This window comes from Asterias rubens, chromosome 17 (genome assembly GCF_902459465.1).
Source record: "Asterias rubens chromosome 17, eAstRub1.3, whole genome shotgun sequence".
Taxonomy (NCBI): domain Eukaryota; kingdom Metazoa; phylum Echinodermata; class Asteroidea; order Forcipulatida; family Asteriidae; genus Asterias; species Asterias rubens.
Genome location: NC_047078.1, coordinates 160,582 through 182,206, shown reverse-complemented (window position 1 = coordinate 182,206; position 21,625 = coordinate 160,582). Strand labels below are relative to the sequence as shown.

The window sequence follows — 21,625 nt, the reverse complement described above, 5'->3', positions numbered from 1 at the left end:
GTTCAATTCAAATGATCTCGTATTCCTGGATCAAATGTTTTTCTTGAATAATTCAAGTTTTAATGAGAGTTTCGACAAATTCTTGACATTTTAAGCTAACAATGATGTTATTGGTGCTAGCCTATTTTGACAAACGTGAACAATATTATTTTAAAAGCTTACTTTAAAAGACTTTGTCAATTTGATTTCAAACCTCTAAAGAGCGCCTTTTTAGCGGGTGTATTTTTTAGAGGAACACTTTGATCAACCACTGATATCCTTTTTTTTCGACAATGGCAGATTTTGAACAAAGGACTCACGTAATTCGAATCCGAATCCGAAAGGTCAAACTGAGTTGTTTTGTCGACTAGAAAAATTCCGCTAGATTAAAATCTATTAGAGCGAATTCGAGTATTATATCCTTATAACTTCCCGGACAAAAAATGACATTATTCTCCCCTCTACAAAAACCAGTTCCGCTCGGGTCTGACTCGATCTCCGACTGAAAATAAGGATATTAAATTGTACAAAAGACACCGGGAAGAAAAGTGAAATGATTGTGTGCTCTGAAAGGAGGAGAGCTGAAACGAACGTGGAAAGAGAGCAGACGAGATTGAGATTCTAAATGTCACGCGCAAAGCTTTGATATAGGAAGGTATCAAATTCGACTGTGAATGCTAAATTGAGGAGCTTCATTTTGACCACCCGTCATGTCAACAGGACACAACCAAGAGCCCTATAATTAACTTCTATACACCCATAACCGGCTCTCACGCCATCGTTTATTCGACAAGCCTCTGTCTCCTCATATTTTAATCCGGAGTATATATAAGTTGTCTGCTGCGAAAGCTGCCTATGTTTGGCGCGAAAGCTGCCTATATTTGGCGGGAATATTCTGAGTGTTTGACGTCAGAGGTAGGAGAGCGAAAGCGAAAGACAAACATAGAAACTGTGCGAACGTAAAAAGGCTGCAATTCAATTACAGGAAATGAAGATTGGCTAGAGGGAAGCTTAGCAGTTTAACTGAGCAAACCTCACCATTTTGTATTGTTAACTAACACTATCCTCATGAAGACCAGAGCATACTAATCGAAACGTTGAGTTGTCAACCACCAATTCTTCTCAGAACCAACACTACTCAAAAGAGATTTTGGTGCAACCGCAAACTTGTGTGGGTGGTATCAGGGGTGTGGGATTGCATTCCACCAAATTGATTGGGACTGTTTAAAGTCGGGTTTTTTAAAGATATTATTTCGGAAAATGATAACAAAATAAACAGACACATGACATTTCTTTTTTCCCGTTTGAAAAAAATCTCTCCTCAAATTCTGATACCTGTATGAGTTAAAGTCCCGTTTGAGATGGGAGGAAAACAAAATAAAGATAAACACAGACAATCAGGTAGGGATTGAAATCATAAACCACAGGCAAGAATCCAGTTAGGGATTCGAACCTGGGCCAACAGAAGTGGATGTCAGAGATAAAGCCACTTAGCCAAAATATGACATTTGCAGTTAATGTTGCGTGAAGCTGGTCTCATGCACAAAGATTTATGTTATTTATCATTAAAAAATATTGGTGATGTTCATTTATTTTATTAATTCTCATCAGTTTATTTGCAATCAATCAAAGTCCTACTTCTACATTATCTAAGCACACACCGCTCGGCGTGCTCACTGACACATTGCTCATTTCCATACGATCTCGTGTCCGTGAGTAAAACTTCAACTCAATGGCGGCAGAAAGTTGGTCTGTTTACGAAGTGGCGCTAAAAAGGAAGAGTTTGACGTTTTCTGGTAAAGTTGGACTTAATTGGACCTGTGAGAAGCAACCAGCCAATAACCTGGATTGACACGTACAAAGTGGACCATCCTCAAAGGTAATTTTCAGCTAATTTGGAAGCTTTTTCAGCCCTAATTGAGCGGGGTGAGACTTGAGTTCTGATTGACAACACGTGTATCCACCGCACTTACATGTACATGTGATGTACAGTACACGTACTGTACAATACATGCAACTTTTCAAAACAAGTATTTCACAACAATGTTATTTTGTCCCCTTCCCGCCCCTACCCCGCCCCACCCCGACACAAACATAGTAATGTAGGCCTACACACACACCCACAAAAGAGGTAAAACAACAAATGGTATTCAGTAGGCTAGTAAGCAACACAAGGTGTTAAAACAAAATATTTTCGATATTTTAGTAAATTCTGAATGACCCGACTCCTGGCTCCAAAGACCACGTTCACCGTGGGTGCAACAGAACAACATGACAAACAAAACACCTGGTCTGTACTTAGATATGCACAACAGTTGCTTGGGAAAACTTCTTGAATTCCAAGTTCTCAACCACTACAATTACAACACCTTTTATCAAAGAAGTTAGCCCATCCCTTTTGTTGAATTTAATTGATTTGACTTGAATTGAAGTGAATGCTATTGAATGCACTGTTTATGCTCGTTAGCTCACAATGCAAAATGGCGCTCGAATTGTGTCATTGGAATCTCAGGAATTCTTTGGAGGATTTTAGAAGTGGGGGGGGGGGGGCGGGTAGGCCAACATGTATGAAAGGTTGGTTGGATGTGATACCCGCTGCCTCATGACCAATTTGCCAACATGGGAAAACGCCAAGGGTTTCGGACGATTACATTAACACGTAGGCAAACAAAACTTACACTATCCTCACCAAAAGAATTCTATAAAAAAATCTAGAAACCAAAAATAATAATTAGGCCTTTATTAATTAGGCCTAAGATGACTAAATAAATAAATACAAATCAAGCAAATAAAACAATTACACTAAACATTCCAAAACAGTATAATATTGTTCAAAATGCCCCAGTCTACCCAAAGAAAGTATGTGTGCCTCTTTGACCAAATCATAGTTTATCTTCATTGGCAGTTCCAAAGTAAATGCCTTACCCTCGATTCTAATCTAGCATTAAACCATAAATGCCACGCATAAACCATAAACTAAATTAAAAGACAAATTAGCAGACTTAAACTGCGCTCATATTCCCGGCTGAATAAGAGAATGACTTAGCCTTAAATACTTGTATTATACATTAATGATTAAAATATCCGTATACCGAGTGGTTGTTTAGTGTCAAAACTCCGCGAGAGATCGCATAATCAGAAAAGACAGAACACACAATGAGTTTTTCCCGACGGGTGTGATGTACGTCAACCTGGGGCCCTGACTATGTGTTCACTCTTGTTATTCACCCTTTCTTGTATCGAGTCTTGTACTTGGACGTCTATAATCGTACCAATACACAACACCCTAACCCCTGGGCCGAAGCCTAAACTGGTTTGCTTTCTGAGATTAAAACTAGATTATTACATTAAAGACATTGGACACATAGAGTAATTGCCAAAGACCCGTCTTCTTACCTGGTGTATCTCAACATAATATGCACAAAATAACAAACCTGTGAACACTTGAACTCAATTGGTCTTCGAAGTTTCGAGAGAATAATGGAAGAAAAAACAGCCTTGTCACACGAAGTCGTGTTTCAGTTGCTTGCGACTTAGAGACCTGAAAACCAAATTCTGAGGTCTCGAAATCAAATTCAAATAAATTAGTGAGAAATTACCTCTCTCTCTCGAAAACAACGTTACTTCAGTGGGAGCCGTTTCTCACAATATTTTTCACTATCAACAGCTCTCCATAGCTCATGAGCAAAAAAGTTGTTATGCTAACAATTATTTTGAGCAATTACCAAAAGGGTCCAGTGCATGCCTTTAAAGTCAGGTTTGCAGTTTGGAAAAATCACACACACAAAAAAGTTGTTTTAATAATGTGTATAGGACTCGATGCATGAGTGTTGAGCTTCAGTTGAATGAGAGTTTGTTAGGCCTCTTTTTTGGCCCAAATTCGCCTGACGTCAAAACTCAATAATTGCTTTAAAATTGCCGAGCATCAGAGGTGTACAATCCTCGACGTTTCGCGCAGCATAAACCCTTTTATCTTCAGCACATTTTGTTCAAACAGTCGAAACATTCACTATGTAAAGTGATGTCTGAAACTTTGCATAGTGTGTGAAATAAGAAGTAGGCCTAACTATTCACAGTAAACTTGCGAATATACATCATTGGGGTGTCTATGGGAGGAGTGGTAGCTCTCAACGTTGCGAACAGAGAAGAGTCTACTGGTCGAAACGTCAAGACCACACCGGTCCCTTTTAGAGCCAGCACTCTCAGAAGAGATTTTCACAGTTTGTACCTTTTTGTTTTTATCCACCGTGTGCCGTGTTTTCTGGTTAGACATTACAAGTAACTCTCACTGGTTAATGTATACCTCGGGCCGATCCAGTCTCTACATTAAACAGGTGTCTTAAATAGATTAGATGATCAAAATAGATCTGGGATTATTGTAAGTTTTCATGATTTTAGTTTTAGTTTTATAGGGTAAGACGAAATGGCTGAATTGCATGGATTATTGTACGTTTTCAAAATCTGGCTAAATATGGCTGAATTTTGTGCTCCTTCAAACGGTACCAAACTAGAAACTGGTTTCTTGTTTTATTTGTATCGGCTTGGCTGGAAGACTTTGAACCAATTGGTTGCTTCTTCATTAACACGTATACACCAGGGACAAGCATTCACCAGAAGAATCCTTTGCGCACCGATTCTGCACATCGGGACATAAAGGGCTACTTTATGATGTAAACCGCTCCTAAATAATACTATCGAGAATCCTTTGCGCACCGATTCTGCACATCGGGACATAGTGGGCTACTTTAGGATGTACACCGCCTATGGCTAATACTATCAAATCGACACTGAAACAATACACGGGACTCCAATAATTAACACCTTGTAATATGCAATTTTATTTCCCAAAATATAAATGACCAAGGCATGTGCAAATAAGTAAAATAGTATCTTTCTGACAACAGTTTGTTCAAAAATTCCAATAGAATAATACAAGTGATTATTTGTTTTTGTGTGTATGCCTGTACTAATAAATGACACACAGTTTTATCGTATTATGCTTCTAGTGTACAATTTAACATGTTTAATACATGGCGAAAAAGCCTTAAATTGAAATTCAGCTGATATAAATATACATTGTATAAACACCTTCGTTGTACAATAGACGCAGTTATTTAAATGATGTGTGAATGTACACGTGTGTTAACAATCATGTACATTATATCATAAAATAAAATATCAATTTACATTCATACAAAATACCCATCAATCAAATAGTTTTACTGTAGTCACAATAGACAGCAAGCCTCGTTCCATACCGCAGCACACAATAACCCTCTCCCACGAAAATACATGACTTCACCACTTAATTCACAACAACGTTACTCCTGTTTATACTGATTGACTTTTTTCCCCTGGAGTTTAATTAACGGGGCAAAACGCATGACAACATACAGTCTATTACATCATTGATAACCAAGAGTGACGTCACATGTACCTCATCAATGATGTCATTCGAATCATCAGAGCAGTACTCATCACGATTCAATTGCTGAAACTGCGCAGTGTTGATGTACCGTAGCTTACCCACATAGACTATAGACTAGAGATGGAGTGCGCAGTAACGATGTTATGGATAATCACTTCTGTATAAATAGTTACAAAACTTTTCACCTTCTGATAGCTTAAAAGTGTCTGCCGTACATACAACCTCGCTCCCTCTCTCAAACCCTTACAAGTTCAGGCCTCTTTCTTATTTCTATTTCATTAGAATCGTTTCCTAAGTAAGATTTTGGAGATGTTAAAACTTACAAATGCTGCAATTGCTTCGATATGACAGACAATGAAACTTTTGGCTAGCTATGGTTGAAATTTGAACTATTGGTTCTTTTGAATGAATACACGGTGTACCACCGAAACACAGGTTTAGAACTGGCATATAATTGTTGCAAGGTTAACTATTAATACAAATTTGCCAGATAATGTAGTTCATATAACTGGAGAATTCTTACAAGGTATGGGTTCACTACCATTTAAAAAATATGTATATAAATCATGTAAGAGCCGATGCCAAAGGAGACTAGACTTCACGGCAACTGGACAGTAAGAACATTTCACAAACGTGTTTTTTTGAGAGTTTGCAATTTTTCGCTTTTTTGAATCCTGGAATATGATTAAATTAGTACCGATCACCCTCGACTATCGCATAAAGTCGAACAATACTTCTCTCCCTCTCTCGTGGTTTTTTTTTTTTTTTAATACTGGATTTAATTTCACGATTTAACATTTTGAATATCGTCTCGATGACACCAGGATATCTTCATGTGAGCTTTTAGTTTGATATCCGAAGACAGACAAGTGCCCTCTTCTCAACGGCTTGAAGAGAGGCTAAAAGTATTGTGGTCAGATCTTTAAAGGGATCACACTTCTGACGTAACTAAATATTAGAATCGAAGGTTGCCCCACGAGAATGGGTTTCAAGTGGCATTGGTTTCCCTTATCCTTGCCAAGAAACACTCTCGTGCTTTCTCACGTCGTGCTTTCAGAGAGACACGGAAGAGGAGAAATGTAATCCTCAACATTTTAAAGTGAGCTTGTCTTGTTCTTTTTTTTTTAACAAGAGTATGGAATAAACGTTGAACTGGAATAACGATTCATAGAGCGAAAACTCGGCACATTCTTATATAGAACAAGGATAACCATCATGGAGTGGAGAACACGAAAGTTAACCGATGCCTGGTCACTTGTTGTGCACTAATGCCCTCAGACTCGAGAGAAAGGCCTTGGGATAAGTCATTAGTTCATCTGTGTATATTATTCCTTCTTATTCCAAATTACACAAGTACAAGTGACCGGTCTGCCAATAAATAGCGTAAACAAAAAGCCAAACAGAAACACAAAGTTAGGCTGAATAGCAATACATCTGTTGTTCTTTTCCAATTTCCACATGCCTCGCAATGAAAGGGACAAATATTAACATTTGGTCTATTATTATGCCAAAAGGTCGGAAGCGAAAGCGGGAGTCCAAAAGAGAAGGCGTTAATTACGGTGTGCCTCTTAACTCGCGCGTTTCATCCAAAATACGCCATATTTGGTAACAATATGCAGCATGCGTCATAATGCATTATTCATTACAATAAAAACCAAATATTAGAATTGCTTACCGAGTCCACTTTTAGCAAAAATATTGCTTAGCATTTTTGTTTTCTTCTGCTAAGTATAAGCAGGGGATATGTCACACAAAAGGTACATTATGTCTGTCTCTGCTTAGCATATTTTCACTGGCTAAGCTTTTGTGTATTTAAAGAAACTCTATGAAATTGTGAGCTGGTACTACTGACATCTTCTGGAAAAAAAATCTTCCGAATTGATCGATAACCTTAGCAGTATCTGCTTAGCAATTTTATGCCATGGCTGTAAGCAACTCTAGATGGCCTGTAGTCATGGTCAAATTAAAATGAACAAAATAATTTATATAGTATATACATGGAAATAAATTACCCAAAATACAATGACGAAATGAACTTAAACTTCAATAATATAAGATAAAACTAAATCATTAATATCAACAAATTGATAACTGTATAAATTACTACAATACAGAAGAAATTACTTCAAAACGCATAAAAGAAAAACAAGCTATTTTAATTAATTACGAAAGTATTACGAAAACGTTGCAATCACTTATTAATACCTACATTATTCAAGGGAAATATTAAGAATATATGCCCTTATAGTCTGTAAAAATTAATTGTAATTTATAAAAACAAAAACAAACGAACAGAAGGCATAGCAACATTTTAAGTGAAGAATAATAATAATACTTTGTAGTAAATAGGTGCATACACCATAAGAACTGTCCAGAAAGAAGTGAATGTAAAACCTTGTTGGGAGGCAAATTCTATGGGCATGATTGCCTTTCTTCAGTACAGCCACGATTTGATGTCCAATCTAAAGGACTAAATAGCTCTGGATTTGCGCCGATATCTTAAAAAACGCTACCACCCTTTCAAATGATTTTTTTTTCACAGGTTGGTTTTGTTGTATCTACATTTATATAGGATTAAAACAATTGAACGCTCCAAAAACCAAAGGAATACGTTCTTGTTTAACTAACTTGTCAACATCACTTAAATTCCCTAAACACTATTGCCGAAACACTTTGTATATAAACTTGTATACCCTAGTTATATTAACCATTTCAAGTCAAATTCGGTTGGAACTGGTGAGCTCTTCCTAATTGTTTTGGAAAATTATAGTCCTGTGCAAGGGGCGTTGAAGCTGAAAGTTTCAGAGCGGTAAAGTGAACTTAAATTATAACAAACGTCACAGATCGAGGGGTTCAGGAATGTTGCCCCCCCCCTTTCATGATAATGCATGTCATGCAACGTATTCACGGAGTCGTCCCCATGGCAACAAAACTGCGACATTTGGTTGGACTCCAAATTTACAATAAGACAGATTATGGAAACAGCTTAATAAATAAACTGGGATTTGTAATTCCCTCAAATAAACAAGACGAATTAGACTTTCAAAGGTAACTTATTTGTCTAAATGCAAATACAGATTTGAATATAGATTCAAGATTGCCAGGTCTTAGATGTTAGAGTGGATTATTCCCTTGTCGTTAGAGCTAACATAAATCACGGCAATTGCGTCAAATGCTGATGATCACTTTGCATCTCCGTCATTTGAAACCCCCAAGCCCCAAAATACAACCTCAATTCACATCAAAGTCTTCCCACAAGGGTCTGTAACCAGACCTCTCCAGATATGAATTGTACTCGCGATGTATTAATTTTGTGTTGAGCTCACAACAGAAAAGAAAGTTATTTTTCCCACCTGAAAAGGTTACATTTTCATAAGGACTGTATCTTGTTACAAGATTCATAACTGAGTTTGACCTTGGAACCCCCACTTTATGCGCGCCCCTCGATGGAAAGCCCCACTTAATGCGCGCCCCTCGATGGGAACGGAGCGTGTTTTTCCATGAAATCGCAATTTCAATTTCTATTTTCAGTTAGTCACACGTAAGTTGAAACTTGATTGATATGTTAATGCACTTTGCGATGACTTGGAGTTGATGAAATCAATTCTTTCCCAAGAGTTAGAAGACCAAAATTGTTAATTACCTCATACATATTCATGACTTTAAACACCGTCTTATTGGCCAAACTGTGGAAGCGCCAATTCCTGATATGCAAATACAGGAATGACGTCTCACGGTGCACTAATGCGATTATTAAAACAAAGTACCCCAACATCAAAATGTGCGCAATACAAAGGTACAATACAAAGTTAAACCAAACGAATTTTGTAGGGAGAAAATCAAAAAAATTGCATCAATATTTCTAGTGTGTAATACACTTTCGAGGTGTACAGTTTTTACAGTTTTAAAAGGACGTGAACATCATGTCACACCGCTGCAAATGTTGACAAATGATGCCCCTAAGTTTCGCCTCTGGTCAAAATTGATTCAACTGAATCTGGTCTCATTGTTAACCTTGCCTATCCATCATGAACGTGCTCCAACCATCCTTGTCCTTTGTTAAAAGCAGTGTTTATAGGTCTGCATCCCACTACCCATTACCGGCACTTAGGGGAATTGTCAGTTCCAATTCGGGCACACTGAAAGACACTGTCCATTAGTGTGCACAGGTTTCCCCCAAAGAGTCATGGGGTTCAACAAAGAAATATTGACTAGAGCGGGATTTGAACCAATTGAGCTATCTAGCTCAATATTGGTGGTCTCCCTAGGGCTGCATCCCTCAGTTAAAAGACAGCCATCATGGAAAAGGTTGTTGGTTCAAATCCCACTCAGGTAAATTTGTCTTTACTATTTATTGTTTACCAAGTTTATTACTTGATAATTAAAGTATCATATACATTAGATAACTCAACTGAATAGATAAAATCAGTTAAAACTTGGACAACATGATAGGTAAGTTGTATTGGAGCGTTGCCATGGTGATAACTGTCACAACAAACAGGTGAAGGCATTGTTCTTTTTAAACAATCAACAATACAAAACATGATATGTTTTTGATTTTTGTTTTTTATAAAAAGGTAACTTGTTTCTCCTCTTTTTTTGTTAAGGAAATAAGTAAAATTGAAAGTCAAATATCTACTTAAACTTTAAAAATCTCCAGCTTGAAGATTAAGAGCAAATTGGAAGCCATAATTGTTATCTGTTACTGTGGAAACGTTTTATCATGATTTTTGTAAACATCATACAAATCAAACAAAAAAAGAGGCAAGTTTAAACAACTTATTCGTCCCTGTGACTTTAGTATTATCAAAAAGGGAAAACAATAAACAAAGTTAAATTTCTTTCTAAATTCTGGTTAAAATGATTTCTACTCAAACGTGTGATGCCTTTAAAAAATTACTTTAAAAACTATACTATACGTATCCCTTTTAAAAAAAAGACAAAACTATTTTGAAATTTTATTTACAAGTTTTTGTTGTTATATAGCTCCATTACAAGGAAATAATAAGCATGTATGGTACCCAGCCTTCATTCACTAGACTTAGATTCAAAGCAAGCACAGGTGCTGTAACACATGATTTTGGGGCATACTTAAACACAAGTAAAGCTTTGCACTTCCAACAAGTGTGAAATACTCAGTATTGACAAATCAATTGTGGGCCAAACTTCATAGAGCTGCTAACAGTTTCTGCTTGCAATTTTGGTTGCTAAGCATTGGGACGTTATCACATCAGTTGCTTAGAATAAAACTTGCCAAATACAGAAAAAAACCTGCTTAAGAAACATCGATTACCGGTAAAAAATTAGCTGTAATTATGCAACGTGGATCGCCTGGTTCCCGGTTTACTTTTGCTCAGCAGTAACCATTTTGGCTAGCATACACAGATTACCAGCCAAAGTGAATCATGTGAGGATTTCACTAGTCATCCACTGATATTTGTTGAGAATTTCTAAACAAACTTGTCATGTCTAACAGCTTTATGAAATGAGACCCTGTTTTAATGTGCAAGCTTTATCAGTTGAAGGAAAAGTTGACACATAATGATTACATTATTTTGTGTTTAGACCTATTGGTCTTTTGATTCAGTATGAGGCTCACGTTTTATCCATACCTCTTTCATCTGCTCTGATGCCAGGGGTCTTCTCTTGCTCAGAACCGAATCACTCTCAACTTTAACCAGACTTCCTTCAGGTACCAAGCCACGATCCGGGGTCAAGAGATGAGGTCGAAATGAGCGTTCTGACTTAACTGTATTAACAGCACCAGGAGATCGAAGGACACGCATCGGCTGGGGGCAACCGGCGCTTTGACTGGCTCCGGTGTCGAAGGGTCCGGTGTCAAAATAGAAGTCTCTAAACTTCCTCATGGATTCCTCTGGATCTTCAGCCGTTGGAGGGAATTGGAAGACTGTACCTAAACTACTTGACTTTTGTGTCGGGGTGCAGGGAAGGGATCGGGAGGATGGCTTAGGCTCAAGAGTTATCTTGGGAGATTTAGGTTCCACCTCTTGATACGAAGGAGGACGGAAATTGTCTCTGTTCCACTTTCGCTTCACACGAAGTTTGATTGGAATACATTTCTCCTGATTTTTGCGTTCCAAGTCACTTTTCTCTTCTGCCGTTGTATTTTGAGTTTTCTCAGATTTGTTCTGAGTGAGTCTATCAGTTTGACTCTCCATCTTGACTTCTGTTTCTGCTCGGGTCCTTTCTGGTGATCGTCGTGGAGACAAGAGATTGCTGGAGTACCCTCGATCAGGAGAAGCCTTCCTTGGTGAGTGTTGCCATGGACGCACTGGTTCAGGTACCTTCATGGTGTTATTATCATTGGGTGGAGAGGTGATGGTGGAGGGAGCTAACTTGATCTCAGGTGGTGAGGAGAGAGTCAACTGAGATTGTCGACGTTCATTCATTCTTCTCAGGTAAAGCTCAGACTGCATCGGACGCTCTGGAATGCATATCACGTTCTCGTGTCTTTGTTGTTCAGTTTGGGATATGTTTAGCCCACTTATCCGAACCTCATTCTCTGTATGAGTTCTCCAGATTGTCCCTGGGGATTGGGTCATGGGCATTGCGAATGTCCGAGGCATCATCTGAGCACGGAGCTTTGTAACACGATCATGCTCCAGTCGGGATTGTGCCTCCTGATGGGCTCGAATCTCAGCCTGGGAGTAGGTAAACCTTGGACATGGTGCTGTGAAAATAGGGCTTAAGGCTGAGGCTGGGCTAGGCATTGGAGAAAGGTAGCAAGGGCTTGCAGGCAAAGAGTGAGAGTAGAATGGCGGTCTGAGTGTAGGGTAGCTTGGAGAGAAAGGTGGTGGTCTGGCATCCATTGGGAGTATAGGAGGCTGCATTTCAGTCCTCATACCAGGTTGAGGTACACCTAACGGTTCTGCATCACCAAGGCTATGAGAACGTTGCCTCACAGGTCTTGGTCTCTTTGAGCCATCGAGGGATTCCGTTGAGTCACTGGAGGACTCACTGAGTGTCCTACCTCGATCCTGAGATTTATCATTACCTCCTTGTTCATCAATAAGAATGACATCATCTGGAGAGCTGGGGTTGTTGGCTGGGGCTGATTGGGGAGGCATGTACTGTGGGATATACTTCATGTCTGTTCCAGGGTAGTTCACTAAGATCAGCTTACTGAAATTAAACTTGTAGGTGAATCTCTTCCCTTTGGTTTTGTGAAGGATGCGCTTGTTGTAATAATATCTAGTAGAAGAGAATGAGGGGAACATTGTCATTGTTACATAAGTTGGTAGAAAATAAACAATGGTAGAAGAAAGGGATGCAGCGTTTTCTCCCTGAATGCACCAGTTAAAACACCAGAGGACCAGTCACAAATCTCTCCAAGAAGTCCAACTGGCTAGTAAAGTGTTGGTAAGTATCCCTTATTTAATGTGAATTATGGGCTACTGAAAAAGCTGATGGACAAGCTGGTGCTGCTGGTGGTGAGGGCAAACCATGGAATAGCTGATTTATGCAGGCTCCCTATTGCCTCAATCCTCCAAACCAACTGGAGTTGTGTACCCCTGTACCATTGTGAAGCAGAATGTCAAGCGTGCCTAAATCAACAAAAATTGTCTACATTGATTGATTCTGAAGGACTCAAGAAAGTTGAAAGTAACAGGGATGGGGGGGGGGGGTATGGATACTAACCTGAGTGCTCTGCTGAGTTTGTCGTAGTTCATGTGTGGTTTACACTTCCTCATTCCCCATACCCTGGCTAACTCATCCGGATCCTTGATTAGAAACTCTCCATAGTCTCCTTGCCATGTAATCACGTCACGGAACTCTTCTTTCTGGAGGAGCTCTAGGATAAAATGCCAGAGTTGGATTTGACGAGAGCCAGGACTGCTCTCTGGTTTATAGGCCCAGTCTGGGAATGCCATGTTGCCTGCAAAATAAAAACACAACATAGACAAATATTTGTAATAGATGGTACAATAGCATCAGGGATAAAGAATAATATGTAGGTCATACCTTACACCCATCTATGATATATGCACTATATTTTTGGCACTTTCTAAGTTTTGCTGAATTGCTTTGACTAGGGTGGATTGTAATGCTATCAAACCAGGAGAAGAATTTTGGAGTAATAGTGGTTTTTGCTAAGATAATAGTTTTCATTCACCGCAAACTGTGTTCCTCAGATGTTTTAATGACTCTTGAGTTATGACGAATGTCATTCAAAGAAACGGGGTTGAAAATATTAAAGGCATAGAAACGTAGGAAACTAGGTAGACAAAAATTGACCAACTTGTTTTGAAGAAAGACAGCAGACTATGCAGGACAGAACCCTATGGAAAGCCATCACAGTTCGGTGGACACCACCCGAAATAAACTAAACTAACTAAAGCTTTGTACCTGAGTTGTAGACAGGTGTAGCAGGACTTGGGATACTAGCACTGGGTGAAGGTTCTGGCTGATGTTGAGGAGTTGTAGGTGGATCTAAACATCGATAGTGCATCATTTTAGGTCCACGCTGTACACGACAAGGCATCCACGGTTGAGAGCGCTGATGCGGTGAAGATAACTGAAAATCAAAATAGGACAATAAACTCTTATGAAAACATCTTTAAAAACTCCAAAGTAAACGATGATCGTGTTTAAAACCTCTGATGTGGTGAAGATAACTGCAGATCCAAACAGAATAAAAACATTTTGAAACATCAAAGTAAACGATCTTGTTTAATACCTGAAAGATAACCAAGGACAGAAAACAACAACAAAAGCTGGAGAAAATTCAAAGTATAGGCAAGTTTCATGATGTGAATTAATATTGGTACACAGCTACAGGGACTTGTGATTATAACAAAAGTTAATATCAACAGCGTTCTCCTTTAACAGTGGTCCACTGGCCAAATTGAGTGGGATTCGAACCACCAATTCCTGAGCGGATGTCTGAACCCATTATTAGCTTGAAGCCCAATGACGACAGCCCCCAGGTCAGTTTGAATCCTTCATCAACCTTGTTCAGGGTTATGCATAGCTTTATTACAAAGCACAACTTATGATCAATAGTAGTATCAACGTTTCATTCCTCTGTATATTTCCAGGTCCTACACTGATTAGAAGATGAAGTGTCAAGATAAGTCAAGTTTAGGAAAGAGTCTGAGGATTGGCAGTAAGTGCAATTTATTTGTTGTATGTAATTGTAATACTTTAATACTCCTAGCACAGGCCGCCATCGCACATTACAATGTCAAATTAATGGTCTGTTGTGAATTACCAGAAACAACACTAATATAAGATATTTGGGTTTGGGGTTGAGGAGCAATAAGAAAGCAACATTTTAAAGACAGCAGCTAAATATCTTAAGAACAGTAAGTAAAAACAAACAAGAGAGCTCAGTCCAGTAGTTTCCAACCATGTACACTTCCATCAACCGTCCATCAACTTCCATCAACATTGAAGACCTACAGCCAAATGTATTTATATCTTGAAGCTCCTCAATAAAACTGCTTCTTGAAATACCTAAAAGATTTTATTTCAGTAATGATGGAAAAAACCAGGACATTCTATGAACAACCTCATAGATCCAAAATGGCTTCAGCATTTTAAGACTTTAAACTTTCTGATTAGGTTCCCAATGAAAAGAAATCTTTGAGGAAAAAAGGTTTCACAACATTACAAACAATTCTTTTCCTTTTCTACGATGGACTGTCATCACTCAGGTGCGGTTTGATAAAAAATAAAATAAAAAAATCAGCTCTCCAACATGTTCCTTACTGTTTCTCGATTCATCAACATAAGAAGCCACCATAAAACCCTCAAAAGAACAGTTACTTTTCAAAAGTACTAAAATATACATCACTTCGCAATAACAGTTCACAAACTCACCTTTTCGAACATTTAACCGTTGACTGAACCCTCAATCTACGTTAGAATTCTACACGATTTAACTTTATAAAATGTACAGCGTGTGGGAGGCAAAGGCCGAGGTGCAAAATACGCCACCTTACCCGCGCCTGACCGATTAGAACTAGAGCTGCACTTGCCGGCCGGACTGCATTTCGTCTGCTATCTATGGTTGACACTCATAAGTACAACATCTACGTAACATTCTGTGCTTTCAGATGCGTGGACGTACTTTTCTCGCTCGTTTCAGCAACGGAGGCGGTTGCCACGGTAACTAAGGAAGTTAAGAGTTGATGTTTCCGCTGTTATTGTTGATAGGAAGATGTCCAATCCGGATGGCTTCAATGAAATCTCGGGTTAATTCTGTCCGGTTTCGTGCCTTGATATAATGAACAGCGAGGCCTATAATCAATCTTCCTGCGCCGGGTATACAGCGTCTACACACGGGTCATCAGACATCATTGGCAATGGCAAATTTTATACAAGTTTCACGTATGGCGCACGTTTTGCTTCGATATTGAATTATCCGGACGTCATGAAGAGCGGGGACAAACCCAGGGACTTTAGAGACTATAACCGGTAATGACGTCATGATGACGTCTTCAGAGGGACTTCGTGACGTTTAAAAGAAGATAATTTTTAAAAATCGTTTTGAAAGTTTGCTTTTTATTGATGAAAGATGAGAAATGCGTTTACCCGTCGTTTTGTTCTTTTCTTGTTTAAATTTCACTCCCTTAGTGATGAATGGGTTTACTGTGTAAATGCGTGATAGGTTATTGCCGACTGTGTCATCTCTCGTGTCACTCTTCATAAAAATAGCGATCCAAACTATTAAAAAAATAAATTGATGTTGGTAGCAGTTATCATGTGAATTTTCTTTGACGTTTTACACTGTACTGCTCAAAATGGGTGAGAAAAACTTTCCTCAAAACCAGGGCCGAATAAGGGCTCTGCTTACCGCGGTATTCTGCGCTTACGGAGTAATGGATCAGTGCCTAATTTAATAGAGCTTAAGCACGCAACTTTGCTAACAAAACTTTGTGTTTAAAAATATGTTAGCAGGATACCAAGACGTTATTGTATCTCTGAGTTCGCAGTGACATAACCCCACGAATCAAAACTCCTTGAAAGGTACAATTCCAAAACAAGGCAGGAAGCGTGTTTTCGCGGGAAATAATGCGGTCCTTTTGAGCATAATATTTATTTAAAAAAACTGCAGTTAGGACGTTTAGGTCCCCGTTTGGTTTGCGTTTTGTGAAATTTTAATTAATTATTATCAAAAGCACACCTACGGATGTTGGTAACTTTGTGATTTGTTATTCGGACCATTGAGAGCCTGTGTTTTGAAACTGGCGATTATACACGTGGCCGTGTCGTTTATGTTCAGCAGAGGGCTATAGTCTGCTATGATCCACGCAGTATCTTTCAGAATCCCACAACATGGATTTCCATCGAGCTAAAAGGAATAATGGAGCTGTCTTTTGTGGGTGGACACAGTGTTTCAAATAAGTAATGGCGAGTGTTCAAAACCCACGCAATGCATTGACCTGCTAAATGCGGAGTAATGATGTTGTGTGCTTCAAGCTTGAGATACTCAATGTGCGGAGCTTTGTATTGCTCATCGGGGCCCAATTTCATAGAGCTGCTTAAGCAAAAATGTTATTGCTTAGTAAAATCAGATTACTGGCCAAGACCCCACTCAATTGTTATGCTAAGTAAACAAAAGCTAAATACCAGTCAAAAGCAATGGATATGTCATGACATTTGGCCAGTAACATCTGTAAAATAAGCAAGCTATTTTCGTGCTTAAGCAATTTTTTGCTTAAGCAGCTCTATGAAATTGGCCCCAGAGAGAAAGGGCATGGCTACTCGTAACAATACAGAGACTTTAAACTGTTTGAAAAGCTTTCTCAAGATGTGTTTATATTGTTACAACTGTGGAATGTAAAGACTATAGCTTGAAATTCAAGATGTTTTCAAGAAATATTATTCTGAACAAAACTACGTTTAAATAATAACCACGATGATGATATCGGCGCACATTTTTAGATTGTGATACTATTATAATTTAATATACACCTTCTTTGTTTGAGGTGTAAGCGAGGATTCATTCATATAGAATTATACCAAATTTTCCAATGTGTTATTGCAATCTGTCCATACTCATAACATGAAGGTCTACAACGATGAGAAATGAATACGAGTATCATAGGCTAATCTATACCATTCGAATATTACCAAACAGAGCAATATCATCAAATCTTGAGGAGATTATTTTGTATCAAGAGCCTTTTCTATAGCACTCGGTAACCATGGCATCAATCAGATTATGCTTTAACCTTGTTGAAGACTCACTTTGCATTCATCATATCATATATAATAATCAGGTCACTTTGGATAAGATATCATATTTCTGCATCAACAACACAATTATCCAACACGTTTACCCCGTGCCATTGCTCCGTGCATTGAGGTGAAACAAAGAGATACCTTGAGAAGTCAACTGTCCATCATTAAACGCTCAATAAAAATTAACCACGGTGCTGTAGCTACTTGTGTATGGTATAGCTTGACATGCACCCAGCGTTGTTAATTGAATATGGCATTGGTTATACGAATCATACACCAACAAAATATAAATGTATATTGTTAGAGCTTTGTTGAGCTCGCGTAAAGCACCAATGTCAACAATTTCAACACAAACTTGAGGACGTGACGCAATGTTGATAACACACTTTCATGACAGCCAATTGGATTCAACGATAAAACATGATAACAAAAGGGTTATGCGACGTCCTTCCAAAACTAAAACCCTGGAAGAATAAAAGAAAACATTCCCCTGGATGTTGCAAATAAGAATTTAATAATAACACTTACGTTCGTATTGCTATACGCTGTACACAATGTAAATGTCCCACGATTTCCACCTGTTGCGATCACAGAGAGCGACTTCTATACACGTTACATTAATTAGCACTTCAAATGACTCTGATGGTATGCTCACATTGGATACGGCTTTATACTCCCTCGTACGACACGCTGAGTGTGTACGACACGACAAGCAAATACGACATCGCGTCCCGGGCTGTCCAGGTATAACGTTGGAATCAATGTTAGGTGGGGTTTTTTTTAGTTGGCTGATCATGCGACGAGTTGTGCGTAGGAGTTGATTTTTCTCTTCCCTTTTTGAGCAATGGTTGTTGATGATATCACATCAGCGTGCTACACTGTGTTTATCCTCGCCTGGGGTGAATAAGGTTGGAGTGATGTAAAAAGCTGCTTAACTAGTTGTGCTTGTTTAGATGGCTAGATGTAGAACTGGATATGATTCTACTGATACTGCAGAAGAGGACCATAATATTGACCACTTACTCTAAATTAGTCATAAATTGATCCCCATTTTGTTGGAACGTGAAGTAACTGTAATATTGTTCTATACGTTCCAAAGATCGGCCCTTCGCAATGATGAAACTTTCTAGAATCATACAATACAATTATACAAACTACTCATATTTCGGCGTTTGTTGACAATAACTATATTTAGATGTGCTCTGTCAGAGTACGGGGCGCATTAAATGTATCTTTATATAATAGGTTCATAAATTGTTTAAATTAAGTACAATTCAAATTGTGTAAGCGTTTTTATTTATGTTCGTGCCCTCTCTCTTTCTTGAAAGCAGTTGTCCGTACACGTTCATAAGATAAAAAAAGATTAAACAATGTTTTGTAACCTGCAAGCTCATAAGCTTTACGTAGAAATCTCTAGTTGAGTAATGCCGATTTTGGGCAACAATAACACTATTTGATTATTATCATGTATAACTTCGCTCGCCCCAAAGTGAAGTTGAATAACGACCTCAACTGAAGAGGCAAATAATAACTCAAATGAAAAAGACTTTTTGACGGAAATTACCTGAAGAACAAAATTACCCTTTTAATTGAGTGCGTGCGCTAGCGTGTGACGTCACATGTCTCTTGCTGGGCTTAAAACTTTAAGACGCCATTAATTTGCGCTATAAATCAGTGATTAAAACAGTGTCAGGGCAAATGCCTTTACAAGAAAGAGACTACTATTTGTTGTTTTGTTGCCGGAAATAACCGATTGAACCAAACTTATCTTTTTGATTGACGATGTCCCGCGCTCAGTCTTAGTGGGGGCGCTGGCGTGTGACGTCACAATTAGATTATTATGTCAGCTAAGCAAACTTAGCATGAACTATAGAGGACACTTTAGGTCAGTTTAATGAATGTTTTTTTTTATGATTCTTTAATACAAATTGAGGAAACTTTGCTGATCAAAACAGGTTACCAGTCACAATAGCATGATCTATTATTATGGTTGGTTCCTGGACTAAGACAACTGCGATCGATGTGCAAAAACAAATCCACTTTGGGTGCCACCAGTAATGATTTTACTCATAAAATCGCGTGGGAGTAATTAGTTTCCAAAACTATGATAATGTATTGGCTTAATTTACCGCTCGTTAGATGACAAACAAACCCAACGGTTAGATGTTAAATTCGTATCACCCGGCGCATAAATCCCAACAGTCAAGAAATTAATTGAAATTGTTTTGTTGGTTTTTAATGACATATTAACTCTTTCTCTTGTGTATTGTTCATCCTTTTCAAACAAAAGAGTCCCCATCAATAATAACAATAGAAACCTTTGTATTGAGCGCAATGCAATTAATATTGTTGCCATGGTGAATGACGCCTCATTCATTCACCTTTTCCCAAATTTAACAATTTCTATTGTAATCGCTATTATACCGTTTACTATAGAAACTGTTGTTTTGTTTAATTATTTATTGGCTTACAAGCAAATAAAATATTTAACAAAAAGTAACAGTTCAATCATAGGCCACTGGCTGTTTATATGAAGAAACAGTAACGTTTCTCTGAGCACAAACAATAACAGAGAATTAAAAGCTGGTTTTTGTTTGCCAAGTTTCAGAGCTGCTTCAGCACAACGCTCATCAAAAGAATTAAGGTAATGCCACAATATCATGTCAGAGGCCCCACACACAAAAAAGTTTGTTATTAAGTTGTTTAGCAAATCCAATAATTGTCTGCTTTTTAGCAGCCCTAAATTTCAAACAGAAGTGAAAATGGTCTTTGACAATCAGGGGAAGTGAAACTGGTTTTTGCCTTGAAGCAAAAATCTGAATTATACAGTTTCAACATGAATATAAAACATAGGCGAGACTTTAAAAATGTACACATTATAATAAATAGAGACCAACGACCTTTTTGCTAGAATAATTTCTGAAAATTCTCGCACTTCCATCGTCCAGGTACCAATTAATAAGTCGACTTTGTAATGAAATACAAGATCTGCCTACGCATGACCACATATCGTTTCTAACGCAGCGTTCTGGGACGTTTTGGACAAGTCGACCCAACAGCAGCGGTAGCTATCATAATGCGTACCGGGAATGGGTTACATCCCTGGGGTTGCTACATTTGAAATAAGAAAAGGTCATTTCATCATTCTTGCTAATTGTGCCATTGTTTAAATAGCCATGGGGTGACTATATTTTATCAAATTACGTATGTTGTAAAGCCAATCTTAAAGGCAGTGGACACTATTGGTAATTGTCAAAGACTAGCCTTCACAGTTGGTGTATCTCAACATATGCATAAAATAACAAACCTGTGAAAATTTGAGCTCACTCGGTCGTCGAACTTGCGAGATAATAATGAAAGAAAAAACACCCATTTCACACGAAGCTGTGTGCGTTTAGATGGTTGATTTCGAGACCTCAAGTTCTAAATCTGAGGTATCGAAATCAAATTCGTGGAAAATTACTTCTTTCTCGAAAACTATGGCACTTCAGAGGGAGCCGTTTCTCACAATGTTTTATACCATCAACCTCTCCCCATTACTCGTCACCAAGAAAGGTTTTATGCTAAAAAAAAATTTGAGTAATTACCAATAGTGTCCACTGCCTTTAAGTAAGACAACAATGAAGTTGTCTTTTGGTTGTATAAACTTTTACACTTGGTGAAATTGAGCTTGGGGCTATGTTTTAGAGCGGGAAGTTATCCCATGTCCCGAGTTGTAGAAATAACAAAATATTGTGATAAATTGAAGACAGGGATGGTCGTTGAGTCATCAGTAAGATCTGACGTCATTGTCACAAAACAAAACAAGTTATAGTTTCATGGTTTATATTCTACTATCACGGGTTAATAATCAGAATATAATAGACATTTATTCAACCCTATCTTAGACATTCTAAACCAGTATGATATAAAATATTCTACTATTGTTATTTATAGTTTGATGTGTTGGAGGTTTTGCCCTGATATCCTCATACAAACACTCATCACCCTCATTGGCACACATCATCA

At 38.2% G+C, this 21,625-nt stretch overlaps 1 protein-coding gene across 1 annotated transcript; it reads right to left on the bottom strand.

Annotated features, from left to right (window-relative positions):
- Positions 1–4,793: 4,793 nt before the first annotated feature.
- On the bottom strand, positions 4,794–18,550 carry LOC117301342 (ETS translocation variant 3-like). The gene is made up of 4 exons (XM_033785255.1): positions 18,146–18,550; positions 13,775–13,943; positions 13,067–13,304; positions 4,794–12,619 (listed from the first exon to the last, which is right to left on the bottom strand). The coding sequence occupies exons 2-4, from the start codon at positions 13,908–13,910 to the stop codon at positions 10,975–10,977; spliced, it is 2,019 nt and encodes a 672-aa protein (XP_033641146.1). The 5' UTR covers positions 13,911–13,943; positions 18,146–18,550; the 3' UTR covers positions 4,794–10,974.
- Positions 18,551–21,625: the final 3,075 nt, after the last annotated feature.